The following is a 14,142-nucleotide window of genomic DNA, read 5'->3' as shown; positions in this document are numbered from 1 at the left end:
ATCAATTTCCCCAACACCATTTCCCTACTATTAATGATTTCCTTCAGTTTCTCCCTCCCACTGAATCCTGTGTTCTCCAACATTTTTGGCACATTATTTGTGTCCTTTTGGAAAGACAGAATCAAAGTATGTTTTTCGTTGGTCAGCTATTTCTTTGTTCCACAGAATCACCTACGTCACTCTCCACCTTGATGAAGAATTCTATCATATTATGGCTACTCATACCCAAGGGGCCTCGCACAACTAGATTGCCAATTATTCCTTTTTCATTACACAATACTCAGTCTAGGGTGCCTGTTCTCAGTTGGTCCCTCAACGAATTTGTCCAGAACACCATCCCGTGTGCATTCCAGGAATTTCTCCTCTACATTATTGTTACTAATTTGACTTGCCCAATCTATATGCAGATTAAAGTCGCTGGTAATTACAAATATTTGTTTATCGCACGTGTCTTTAGTTTCCTATTTAATGCCATTCCCTACATCACCACTACAGCTTTGGGATCGATATACAACCCTGACAAACTTTTTTCTCCTTCGTGTTTCTCAGCTTGGAATTAATATATTTCCTCACTATTACATTAATTTCCTGTTTAACCATTAACAAATTTGTCTGTCCTTCCTAAATACTGAATACCCTGGATGTTCAATTTCCATACCCAGTCACCTTGCAGCTATGTCTCTGTAGACCTGACCATATCATACCAGCTTACATGTATTTGTGGGATTAATTCATCCACTTTATTGTGAATGCTCTGTGCATTGAGGCACAAAGCCTTAGCGCTCGTCTTTTAAAGTTCCCTGTCCTGTTCCCATTATTTTTCACTGTGCTCCTGTTTTATTCTGTCCCTTGATTTCTCTGCCTATCACTTTTCTTATTCCCCTTTCTGTCTTTTGTTCTTGTCTGTTTTTCCCCCTCCTCTGATTCCTTGCATTAGTTCCCGTTACCGTTCCATTTTATTTTAAACCCTCCCCAATCACTGGCAAATATTCCCCCCCCATGTACACTGGGAACTCCCCCCCCCCACTGGGACCTCCCCCATAGAGTTCCCCTGAGGAATCCCCTTGGCACCGCCCCTTACACTGTCCCTTAACAATGCGACTAGCACTGCCCCTGGCACCACATCTGACACATCCGATGGGCACCTGTCCCTGGCACATCCGATGGGCAGAACAGGGTGGCACCATGCAGGTGCTGATGTGGGAGTGTTGGAGTACAAAAAGAGGGTACAGGGGAGGGGGTGGGTAGCCACCGGGATGGACAGGACGGGGGGGTAGGGGGGGATGATATGTGGGGGTGGGCTGGTCTACCGGTGGCCAGGCCGCCTAGCTAGTGAACTTGGAGGCGATTAGGTTGTCCCGTGCACGGTGGTCCAGGCACACACGTCATACGGCCGCCTGTGCCTGCCCAGGCCCCATGTCCTGTCCATTCTGGCCATCCTCCACATGCACCTGTTCGGACAAGGCATGGTGTTCCACCATCTCCTCCTCCAGCATGTTGCCCCTCTGCTGTGCGATGTTGTGGAGGACACAGTAGGCCAGCACGTTGTGGGAGACTCTCCTAGGGTTATAATGGAGGGCCCCATCAGAGCTATCTAAGCACCTGAACCACACCTTCAGGACGCCGATGCACCGCTCGATGGCACTCCTGATTGCTGCATGGCGTCATTGTAATGGTTCTCTGCTTCTGTCTGGGGCCTCCGGATAGACGTCATTAGCCATGAGCGCAGCAGATAACCTGTCGCCCAATAGCTAACCCTTCACCTGTGGGAGCACATCAAAGGTGTTCAGGCACCAATGAGTGCGCCAGGACGAATGCATCGTGCACGCTGCCTGGACACCGGTGATGTCATCACACAGCTGCAAATACTGGCTGCTTGCCCAACCTCTTCTACCTTGACCTCTAGGGGCTCTAGGTAACGAACTACGTTTTGATCAATTTGCCTCTGCCTCTCACTGCCTGCAGCTCAGCGAGCTTCACCATTTGTGGGTATGTTATTTTTCAACTGCAGGACAGCCTCATCGCAGAAGGTGAATTAGTCATTTTCAGTCAGTCTTAAGAGGTTTTGGGCATCCTCAACTTTGACTCAAGACTCCAAGAGTTAGAATCATAGAATCCCTACAGTGCAGAAGGAGGTCATTTGGCCCATTGAGTCCACACTGACCCTCCAAAAGAGCATCCTACCACCCATTCCCCGTAACTCTACCTAACCTGTACATCATTGGACATTAAGGGGCAATTTAGCATGGCCAAGCCACCTAACCAGCACATCTTTGGACTGTGGGGGGAAACTGGGGCACCCGGAGGAAACCCACGCACACACGGAGAGAATGTACAAACTTCACACACAAAGTCACCCAAGGCTGGAATTGAATCTGGGTCCCTGGTGCTGTGAGGCAGCAATGCTGACCATTGTGCCATCATTTCCCATCGCCATGAGTTCTTATGATTTCTGATCAAACTCACTGATCGCCACCCATCACCTTCCTTCAACTGATAAATCGATACTCCCCCATGTTGAAGACCACATCGAGGGAGCATTGAGGGTATCAAAGATGTCAAATGTACCATGAATGGGTCATTAAGATCCATCGTTGAATAGCTTGGTAATACAACCAGTAACTGAGCTTACCTCGTCCTGAAGGAGATGGTTGTAAAAGTCGAATTGTGACTGGTGGCTAGAGAATCAGCATAAGGCAATAATCAACTTCACCCTAACTTTACCATTCTACCTGTCGCAGGTAAATGTTGAAAGATATGTGATATTTAGGAAAGACTGGAAGTTGAGAATAGGTGGAGGGGTGACTCTGTTAATTAATGATGATATTAGCACATTAGAGAAGGATGACGTAAGTTCAAAAAAGCAGGATATAGAAGCAGTTTGTGTTGAGATGAGAAATTATAAAGGCAATAAGGGGGTCCCAGCCGACTTACTGGTGTCACAGGCATTGTCATGCCATCCTGTTCTACCCGCTGCCCTTGAGATGCGCCAATGTCAGGAGGGGGGCATTCGGAAGAACGGGCGACTGCCATCATCTCCTTGGTGGCGGGCCCTGGGTTGGCCTTCAGCACTCCTCCTCTCTGACAATGCTCGTAGTGCCCTTGGGGACTCCATGAGATGGAGGGGCAGCTGGAATGAGCTCACGAGGCCTCTAAGTCTTCTGGGGCTATCAGTCCTGGTGGCTCCCTATTGTGTGCACCATGGTGTCGACGCCCTCAGCCATACTCCACAGTGACTGGCCATGCTCTGGATTGGCGTGGCAATGTCCATCTGCATCTGGGACACATCCCTCAGTGACTGTGACATGATGTTGAGGCAATCAGCCATGGTGGTCACAGACTGAGCCATGCCTTGGACACCGCCACTCAAGACATTGACGCCTTGCTCCAGCAGTGTTGGCTTCGCTGCCGCGCATTGCGGCACCATCTCCTACATCGTAGCCTTTGGGACTCCTCCAATCGGCATCACTGGAAAGCCGCTGACACCGTCTCCTGAATGTCACTGCTATGTCCTTCGATTTGCATCAGCCCTGGGAGAACTTTGTCCAGAAGCTCTGGCTGGGACCCAGCTAAGTCCTGAGATCCAGCAGAGCTCCGACTGATGTCTCTCTTGGATATTCCTGCCTCTGCCTCAACAACTGTGTGGTGGTCACCAGATTGTGCCCAGAAGCCTGTCCACTAATGTCGCCCACCGAAGTGTGTGTCGCTGTGCTGGTGGAAGGTGCAGGTGATAGCAGTGACTTGTAGCCGGTGTTCTCCTTAGAGCTCTCCTCCAAGGTGTTCTCTTGGTGGCAGGGTGGAAATGACTCCGGGTGGCCCGGCCCCATCAAATGGCGATCCAATGGACATGTGGTCAGTGATTTTAGCAGAAACTGAGGGCCACCAGAGCTTTCCTCACAGTAAGTTAGCATCATTCTCCTGCCTGCATGGTGACCCGCTGACAGTGCCAACACAGGCCCATCACCCTGGAGGAAGGGAAATTGAGGGGAGAGAGGGAATTGTGGGGAGGGATTACTTGGAGAGAGGGGGACATTGGGGAAGAGGGAATGAAATGGGGGTGGTGGGGTTGAGCTGACGGACACAGCCTCGTCCTAGGAGAATCTAGAAATGGTGACGGCCTCCCTAGTCCTCCTCACATATCTACCGCTGCCTGTCCTCCATTCTCCAGCTCCTCCTTGGGCTCGTCCTCCGGCCCCTCCTGGACCACCTCCTCCTCAGACGAGGCTTCATGTCCCTCCACCTCCTACTGCTCCTCCTCCTACACCTCCAGTATATCGCCCCGCTGCTATGTCAGATTGTGGAGGGAATAGCAGACCACACAAAGCGGGAGACCCTCGGGGGGGGGGGAGCGGTTACGGGGTACTACACAGTACCTCCAGGGTGGTCAAGGCTGATGCATTGCTGACCACGGCACGAGTGGCTTCGTGGACCTCATTATAACTGGTTTCCCCCAGGGCGGCATGGTGGCGCAGTGGTTAGCACTGCTGCCTACATCGCTGAGGACCTTGGTTCAATCCCACTATTCATCTGCTGCGCCCGATCCACATCGGGCGCAATGTGTTCCCTGAATCGCGCTCCTAGCCTCAGTAAACCAGGAAATACCATTAATTGTATGAAAAATTCATCTGATTCACTGATACCCTTTAAGAAAGGGAATCTACCTCTACCACCCTTACCTGGTCTCCAGACTCAGTAATGTGGGTGACTCCAACAAGGACAAGGGTTAACTGCTAACAAGGACAACTAGAAACAGCTGGTCTTGTCAGCAACATCCATATCCCATTAAATAATTTTTAATATCCAGGCCCATGTTTTCACCTTGTCAAATCATCTTTAACCTGAGAGAAAACTATTTATTTAAACCAGCACGGTAGCATTGTAGATAGCACAATTGCTTCACAGCTCCAGGGTCCCAGGTTCGATTCCGGCTTGGGTCACTGTCTGTGCGGAGTCTGCACATCCTCCCCGTGTGTGTGTGGGTTTCCTCCGGATGCTCCGGTTTCCTCCCACAGTCCAAAGATGTGTAGCTAGGTGGATTGGCCACGATACATTGCCCTTAGTATCCAAAATTGCCCTTAGTGTTGGGTGGGGTTACTGGGTTATGGGGATAGGGTAGAGGTGTTGACCTTGGGTAGGGTGCTCTTTCCAAGAGCCGGTACAGACTCAATGGGCCGAATGGTCTCCTTCTGCGCTGTAAATTCTATGATAATCTGTGATTTATCTTATGTTCTTACATTCCTGATGACTAATGTAAGATTTATGCTGAGTTGCTCTTTTTCACTTGTCCATAGTGATGATCCAAAGGATCTTCATCTGTATGGCTAAATATAGGGGAGAACTAATAACATTATGAATTACTCAGTACTGTTTGTATTGGGATTGACAAACCCTAAAATAACAGAATCAGTATTAAAAAGGTATAGAACATCTCCTGGGAGTTAGCTTTCAAAGCTATGATAATTATGTCATTTCTTTTTCTTTCAGGTACCTGTTCTTCCCATCACAATAATGGCAGCACACCAACCTGTAACTCCTCCAGTACACCTAAATCGACCATTTTCCTGTTGGTGTTTCTTCTGGGGCAGCTGCTACACGGGGTGGGAGGAACCCCTTTGTACACATTGGGAACAGCTCACATTGATGACTCTGTCTCCATTGAGAAAAGTTCCCTTTATATAGGTATGCTTACATGATGGCTTGTCATTTTATCTGGAATTGTATCACACTTATTGTCTATGATAACTAGATTTTAGGAAAGTTGTAGGACTTTGAATCAGAATTTTATGATATTAATATATCACACTAGTTGAAGGGGTGGGTGCCTTATTCTGGTCAGCAAGCTGTAATTATCGCAAGTGAGTTATGTAATCATGCATACGTGATCTAATCTGATTAAAAAGAATGGTTTGTCAGGAACGTTTTTTAAGAACTTTCCTTTTGAAATTGTTGTGCCTCCTCCTGCAAGTGGCAGAAGATGTACTGTACCAAAATATTAGGATCCCGAACCAGACCCCAACAGTGGCTAGAATACTGGACAGAAACCAATATTTTATTTTAATTTTGTAAGACTGTGAGGAAAGAATATCTCACTCCAGAAGTGATTGCACGATGAAATAGAGATATGGGATATTGAAATAAACTTTATTACGAACACAGTATTCAACACAATATATTGAACATCACACAAGAAAATAGCTTACAATTACCCCTTAAAAATGCTAATCAATACAGTGACAGAGTAACCTTTAACTGATATCTTTATTCCCACTTAAACAACAGAACCATCAAAAAGAAAGAGAAAGGGAGCTACAGAGCAGGGAAAAAGATAAAGAGAGAGAGTTTAAACTTCAGAAAATGGCCATGAAACATGACAGTCAGTTAAAATTGGCGGACGTAAAGGGAAATGTACAGTTGGAGGATAGTGATGAGGATAATGAGAAAGAGCGTCATAGTCGAAGGCTTGGTGGGAATCTATTTAAATATGTCCACGCAGTGCCAAGATTTGATAAGAAGGAGGTAGAAGCCTTTTTCATTTCATTTGAGAAGGTAGCTAAACAAATTAAATGGCTACAGGACATGTGGGTATTACTGATTCAAACAAAGCTGGTAGGTAGGGCTAGTGAAGTGTTTGCATCACTATCGGAGGAGGTATCTGGGACGTATGAGGTGGTGAAAAAATCCATCTTAGGTGCAGATGAACTAGTGCCTGAAGCCTATAGACAAAGGTTTAGAAATTTAAGGAAAGAATTTGGTCAAACATACATGGAGGTTGAAAGGATCAAACAGAGTAATTTTGATAGGTGGGTAAGGGCTTTGAACATAGACCAAATGTATGAAGCTCTCAGAGAGATTATACTTTTGGAGGAGTTTAAAAATTCAATTCCTAAATATATATTGGGTAGTGAGAATTCATGTGGAAGAGCAGAGGGTTAAAACTGTGAGGTTAGCAGCAGAAATGACAGATGATTATGAATTAGTTCATAAATCAAAGCTTGGTTTTCGACATCAGTTTCAGCCTGTGAGGGATAGAAACTGGGGACATGAGAAATACTCAAGTGGTAGAGGCAAAGGAGATCATTTGAAATGAAATGAAATTAAATGAAAATGAAAATGAAAAATGAAATGAGGGAGATAATAAGATAATAATTGGGAGATAATAAGGAGAGTGTACCTCAGATTAAAAAGGAAATCCAGGAGGGTGGAAGAGACATGAAAAGTTTAAAATGTTTTCACTGTAATAAACTAGGCCATGTAAAGACACATGACGGGATTCTCCACTCATACGTCGAAGTGGCCGCGCCATCGTGAACGCCGTCGAGGTTCACGACGGCGCGTAACGGCCCCGGTCCCGACCGATTCAGGGCCTGACAATGGGCCAGGATCGGGGCCGTGTCATCTACACGCGCCAGGCCTTGTCGCCCACGTAAAGGCGGCGCCGCATAGATGGCGCGGCCGGCGCCGCATAACTGGCGACATCCGCGCATGCGTGGTTGTCATCCTCTCTAAATCCGCCCCGCAAGAAGATGGGGGACGGATCTTGCGGGGCCACGGAAGGAAGGAGGTCCTCCTTCAGAGAGGACGGACCGACGATCGGTGGGCACCGATCGCGGGCCACCCCACATTCCAGGTGAAGCCCGGTGCAGGATCCCCACTCGCCCCCCCACAGGCTGCCCCCCCAGCGTTGATGCACCGCCCACAACTGCAGCGACCAGGTGTGGACGGCGCCAGGGGGAACCCGCCGTTTTGGCCTGGCCGCTCGGCCCATCCGGGCCTCAGAATAGCGGGGGTGCCGGAGAATCGCCATTTTCGGTGTCTCCGGCGATCCTGCGGCCTGCGAAACTCGACCGGGCCGTTCCCGCCGCTTGGGAGAATCGCGGGAGGGCGTCGGACCGGCGTCCCCAGAAATTTTGGCGGCCCAGGCGATTCTCCCAACCGGCGTGGGAGTGGAGAATCGCGCCCATTGTGTTGGTGGTGGGAGAAAAGCACTGGGAAGGCTGATAAGGTAAAACAGGATAAGACAGTGGGGTTTGTTAAAGTGGCAAAGGAAAGCCCAAGGGAAGCGAAGGAGGTGCAAAAGATTGTACAGCCTGATCAAGAGGTGATTGATAAGAAGGTGCCAGATCTCTTTAAAGAATTTACTTGTGTGGGTAAAGTTTACTCATGTGTATCAGGAGGAGCAGGTAAAGCAGTCCCAATTTTAAGAGATACCTGAGCTAATCAATCTTTATTGGGAAGAGATGAGGAGTTATGTGGTTTGGGAGGAATATTACCAGAAAAGGCGGAATTCAGGGTGAGAAGAGTAGTGTTCCATTATATAAGGTAAGGTTGGAAAGTCCAGTGAAGAGTGGTGAAATGGTTGTAGGAGTAATAGAGAAACTATCTTGTCCAGTAATATCGTTTATCTTGGGTAATGATATAGCTGGATCGCAGGTGGGAGTGATGCCTACTGTGGTTGATAAGCCAGTGGAAAATCAGACAACTGAACTTTTGGAGGACGAGTATCCTGGGATTTTTCGGGATTGTGTAGTAACAAGGTCGCAAAGTCACAGGTTATGACAAGAGGAGAAATCAAAGAGTGAAGATAAAGTTGAAGTGCAATTATCAGAAATGATTTTTGATCAGATGGTTGAAAAAGAACAAGAACAGGTGGAGGATGAGGCGGATATTTTTAGTTCAGGAAAATTGGCGGAGTTACAACAGAAAGATGTAGAAATAAACCGGATATATCAGAAAGCATATACAGAAGGGAAATCTGAGTGTATACTAGAGTGTTATTACCGTAAAAGTGATGTCTTGATGAGAAAATGGAGACCTTTACATATGCAGGCGGATGAAAAGTGAGCAGAAGTTCATCAATTAGTATTGCTGGTAGGGTATAGAAAGGAGGTGTTGCGAGTTGCACATGAGGTACCAGTGGGAGGTCATTTGGGAATGAGGAAAACTCAAGCTAAAATACAAAACATTTTTATTGGCCTGGACTACATAAAGATGTAGAAATTTTGTCAATCATGTCACACATGTCAAGTGATAGGGAAACCTCAAGCAGTGATAAAACCAGCGCCCTTCATACCCATTCCAGCATTTGAGGAACCTTTTACAAGGGTCCTAATTGATTGCATCGGACCGCTTCCTAAAATGAAAAGTGGGAATCAATATCTTTTGATGATAATGGATGTGTCTATTAGGTTTCCAGAGGCCATTCCAGTAAGTAATATTACAGCTCAAAAGATTGTGGAGGAGTTACTTAAATTCTTTATTAGATATGGACTACCCACAGAAATACAATTGGATCAAGGATCACATTTTACCTCAAAGTTATTCAAAGAAGTCATGGATAACTTAGGAATAAAACAATTTAAATCAACTGCGTACCATCCAGAATCACAGGGCGCGTTAGAAAGGTGGCATCAGACATTAAAGACAATGTTGATAGCTTATTGTCAAGATTATACAGAGGATTGGGATAAAGGAATTCCATTTGTAGTGTTTGCAATTAGGGATGCACCTAATGAGTCAACCAAATTCAGTCCTTTTGAACTAATTTTTGGTCATGAGGTAAGAGGACCACTTAAATTGATTCAGGAAAAATTGGTGAGTGAGAAATCAGAACTTACATTATTGGATTATGTGTCAAATTTTAGGGAACAATTAAATAGAGCAGGGGAATTGGCTGGACAACAGTTAAAAGTTGCACAACATGTGATGAAACGGGTAGCGGACAAGAAATCCAAAGTTCGTAGTTTTGCCTGTGGAGATAAAGTTTTAGTGTTGTGACCAGTGGTAGGTGAACCTTTAAAAGCAAGGTTTTGTGGATCTTATTAGATTGAAAGGAAATTAAATGAGGTGAATTATGCGGTAAGAACGCCAGATAGAAGGAAAACTACCGAGTGTGTCATGTGACATGTGTCATATGCTTAAAAGGTACTTTGAAAGGGAAGGAGAGAAAAAGGAGGACGTTTTAATGATTCTAACTCAAAGTGATGAACCAAATCTACGAAACAGAACACCCGGAGGCCTTGTTCATCGTGGCCGGAGACTTCAACAAGGCCAACCTCAAGAGTGTACTGCCAAACTTCTACCAGCACATCTCCTGTCCCACCAGGGGCGACAACACTCTTGACCACTGCTACTCAAAAATCAAGGGTGCACCGTTCCACCCCCTGACCGCACTTTGGGAAATCAGACCATAAGACGGTGCTCCTTCTCCTGGCATACAAGCAGAAACTCAAGCGGGAGAATCCAGCTAAGAAGGTTGTGCAGTGCTGGTCCGAGGAGACAGAAGAGCTCTTACGTGACTGCTTAGAGACAGTGGACTGGTCCATATTTAAGAACTCAACGACCAACCTAAATGAGTATGCCACCACCATCACAGACTTCATCAGCAAATGTGTGGACGACTGCGTGCCAAAGAAAGCAGTACGTGCGTTCCCCAACCGGAAACCATGGCTCAATCGCGAGATTGACTCCCTACTGAAGGACAGATCTGAGGCGTTTAAGGCAGACGACCCTGACCTACACAAGAAATCCAGGTACAACCTCCGCAAAGCCATCCGGAATGCCAAGAGAGAATATCAAACCAAGCTAGAGTCACAGACAGACTCTCGGCGGTTGTGGCAAGGACTAAACAACATAACGGGCTACAAAGAACAAAGAACAAAGAAATGTACAGCACAGGAACAGGCCCTTCGGCCCTCCAAGCCCGTGCCGACCATGCTGCCCGACTAAACTACAATCTTCTACACTTCCTGGGTCCGTATCCCTCTATTCCCATCCTATTCATGTATTTGTCAAGATGCCCCTTAAATGTCACTATCGTCCCTGCTTCCACCACCTCCTCCGGTAGCGAGTTCCAGGCACTCACTACCCTCTGCGTAAAAAATTTGCCTCGTACATCTACTCTAAACCTTGCCCCTCTCACCTTAAACCTATGCCCCCTAGTAATTGACCCCTCTACCCTGGGGAAAAGCCTCTGACTATCCACTCTGTGTATGGCCCTCATAATTTTGTATACCTCTATCAGGTCTCCCCTCAACCTCCTTTGTTCCAGTGAGAACAAACCGAGTTTATTCAACCGCTCCTCATAGCTAATGCCCTCCATACCAGGCAACATTCTGGTAAATCTCTTCTGCACCCTCTCTAAAACCTCCACATCCTTCTGGTAGTGTGGCGACCAGAATTGAACACTATACTCCAAGTGTGGCTTAACTAAGGTTCTATACAGCTGCAACATGACTTGCCAATTCTTATACTCAATGCCCCGGCCAATGAAGGCAAGCATGCCGTATGCCTTCTTGACTACCTTCTCCACCTGTGTTGCCCCTTTCAATGACCTGTGGACCTGTACTCCTAGATCTCTTTGACTTTCAATACTCTTGAGGGTTCTACCCTCGCTACAAAGCGAAGTCGAACAGTATCTCTGGCAGCAGCGCACCCCTCCCCGATGAACTCAATGCAATCAACAATCCGCTGGCGAGTGCCCCAGCAGCCCATAATTCACCCATACTCACCATCACAGCTTCCGAAGTCAGATTGGCCTTCCTGAAAGTGAACACTCGGAAGGCGACGGGCCCAGACGGGATCCCTGGTCGTGCACTCAGAGCCTGCGTGGACCAGCTGGCAGAGGTATTCACGGACATCTTTAACCTGTCCCTACTCCACTCCGAGGTCCCCACCTGCTTCAAGAAGACCACCATCATACCGGTACCAAAGAAGAACCAGGCAGCGTGCCTCAATGACTACCGACCAGTGGCCCTGACTTCAGTCGTAATGAAGTGCTTCGATAGGTTGATCATGAAGCGCTCACCTCCATACTCCCAGAACGCCTTGATCCACTGCAATTCGCATACCGCTGCAACCGGTCCACATCAGACACCATTTCCCTGGCCCTACACTCATCCCTAGAGCATCTTGAAAACAAGGACTCCTACATTAGACTCCTATTTATTGACTACAGCTCCGCCTTCAACACCATAATCCCAGCCAAGCTCATATCAAAGCTCCAAAACCTAGGACTTGGCTCCCCACTCTGCAACTGGATCCTCGATTTTCTGACCAACAGACCACAATCAGTAAGAATGAACAACAACACCTCCTCCACAATAGTCCTCAACACTGGCGCCCTGCAAGGCTGCGTACTTAGCCCCCTACTCTACTCCCTGTACACACACGACTGCGTGGCAAAACTTGGTTCCAACTCCATCTACAAGTTTGCTGACGATACGACCATAGTGGGCCGGATCTCGAATAACGATGAGTTTGAATACAGGAGGGAGATAGAGAACCTAGTGGAGTGGTGTAGCGACAACAATCTCTCCCTCAATGCCAGCAAAACTAAAGAGCTGGTAATTGACTTCAGGAAGCAAAGTACTGTACACACCCCTGTCAGTATCAACGGGGCCAAGGTGGAGATGGTTAGCAGTTTCAAATTCCTAGGGGTGCACATCTCCAAAAATCTGTCCTGGTCCACCCACATTGACGCTACACCAAGAAAGCACAACAGCGCCTATACTTCCTCAGGAAACTAAGGAAATTCGGCATGTCCACATTGACTCTTACCAACTTTTACAGATGCACCATAGAAAGCATCCTATTGGGCTGCATCACAGCCTGGTATGGCAACTGCTCGGCCCAGGACCGCAAGAAACTTCAGAGAGTTGTGAACACCGCCCAGTCCATCACACGAACCTGCCTCCCATCCATTGACTCCATCTACACCTCCCGCTGCCTGGGGAAAGCGGGCAGTATAATCAAAGATCCCTCCCACCCGGCTTACTCACTCTTCCAACTTCTTCCAGCGGGCAGGAGATACAGAAGTCTGAGAACACGCACGAACAGACTCAAAAACAGCTTCTTCCCCACTGTCACCAGACTCCGAAATGACCCTCTTATGGACTGACTTAATCAACACTACACCCTGTATGCTTCATCCGATGCCAGTGCTTATGTAGTTACATTGTATATGTTGTGTTGCCCTATTATGTATTTTCTTTTATTCCCTTTTCTTCTCATGTACTTAATGATCTGTTGAGCTGCTCGCAGAAAAATACTTTTCCCTGTACCTCGGTAAACGTGACAATAAACAAATCCAATCCAATCCAGTCCAAATCCAGATGACTGTGAATTTGACATACCTCAAATTTAATTGGAAAATGAGGATGTTATTAAAGTGTTGAGTTATCTTCCAGAGAAAAAACGGACTGACCTGAAACAGTTATTGATATCACACGGGCCAGTTTGTGGAGATAAGTTGGGATGCACTAAAATGGCTATACATGATGTAAATGTGAGAAATGTTCCAATCAAACAACATCCATATAGATTTAACCCTTTAAAATTGGCACAGGTTAACAAAGAGATTGAAAGTATGCTTAAAAATGGCATAATTGAAGTGGGTTGCAGCCAATGGAGCTCACCCATAGTGATGATACCAAAACCCGACGGTACCCAATGGTTGTATGTTGACTATAGAAAGGTTAATGCAGTTACAAGTACGGGCTCATATCCTATCCCACGTTTGGAGGATTGCATTGAGAAAGTGGGACAATCAAGCTTGTATTTCCAAATTGGATTTACTCAAAGGTTACCAGCAGGTACCTTTATCCGACATGGCGAAGGAGATTTCAGCTTTTGTGACTCCAGATGGTATATACCAATTCAAAGTAATACCTTTTGGCATGAAAAACGCCCCAGCCACATTTCACCGGTTAACTAACAAAGTTGTTTCAGGATTACCCATTGTGCGGTATATATCGACGATCTGGTAATTTTTAGCCAGACATGGACAGGACATTTGAAGCATTTGACGGAGTTATTCGATCGACTTCAGGAGGCGGGCTTGGTGATAAACCTAGCCAAAAGTGAATTTGGAAAAGCCCAAGTCACTTTCCTTGGCCACACAATCGGACAGAGTCGAATGGTCCCACGGGATGTGAAAACAAAAGTTATTGGCGAGTTAGCAGTATGGTCGCTCCACTGACGGACTTGCTGAAGAAGCGTAACAAATTCCAGTGGACAGTGGAGTGTCAACAGGCATTTGACGGCCTGAAGGCTGTGTTAACCATTGCTCATGTGTTCGCCATCCCAAATTACACAAAACCATTCAAAGTGGCTGTTGATACGAGTGATGTGGGTGTAGTTGCGGTG

The 14,142-nt window shown here is 46.8% G+C and overlaps 1 protein-coding gene across 1 annotated transcript in view; it reads left to right on the top strand.

Annotated features, from left to right (window-relative positions):
- Nucleotides 1-14,142, top strand: part of LOC140429419 (solute carrier organic anion transporter family member 4C1-like) — a 285,020-nt gene that overhangs the window by 58,174 nt on the left and 212,704 nt on the right. The window contains exon 3 of the mRNA XM_072516370.1: nucleotides 5,485-5,679. Within this exon, the coding sequence (XP_072372471.1) occupies nucleotides 5,485-5,679 (195 nt within the window). The remainder of the gene's footprint in view (nucleotides 1-5,484; nucleotides 5,680-14,142) is intronic.

The sequence above is a fragment of the Scyliorhinus torazame genome, chromosome 9 (assembly GCF_047496885.1).
Source record: "Scyliorhinus torazame isolate Kashiwa2021f chromosome 9, sScyTor2.1, whole genome shotgun sequence".
NCBI lineage: Eukaryota > Metazoa > Chordata > Chondrichthyes > Carcharhiniformes > Scyliorhinidae > Scyliorhinus > Scyliorhinus torazame.
The sequence above is the reverse complement of the archived record's forward strand: the minus strand, read 5'-3'. Positions and strand labels throughout refer to the sequence as shown.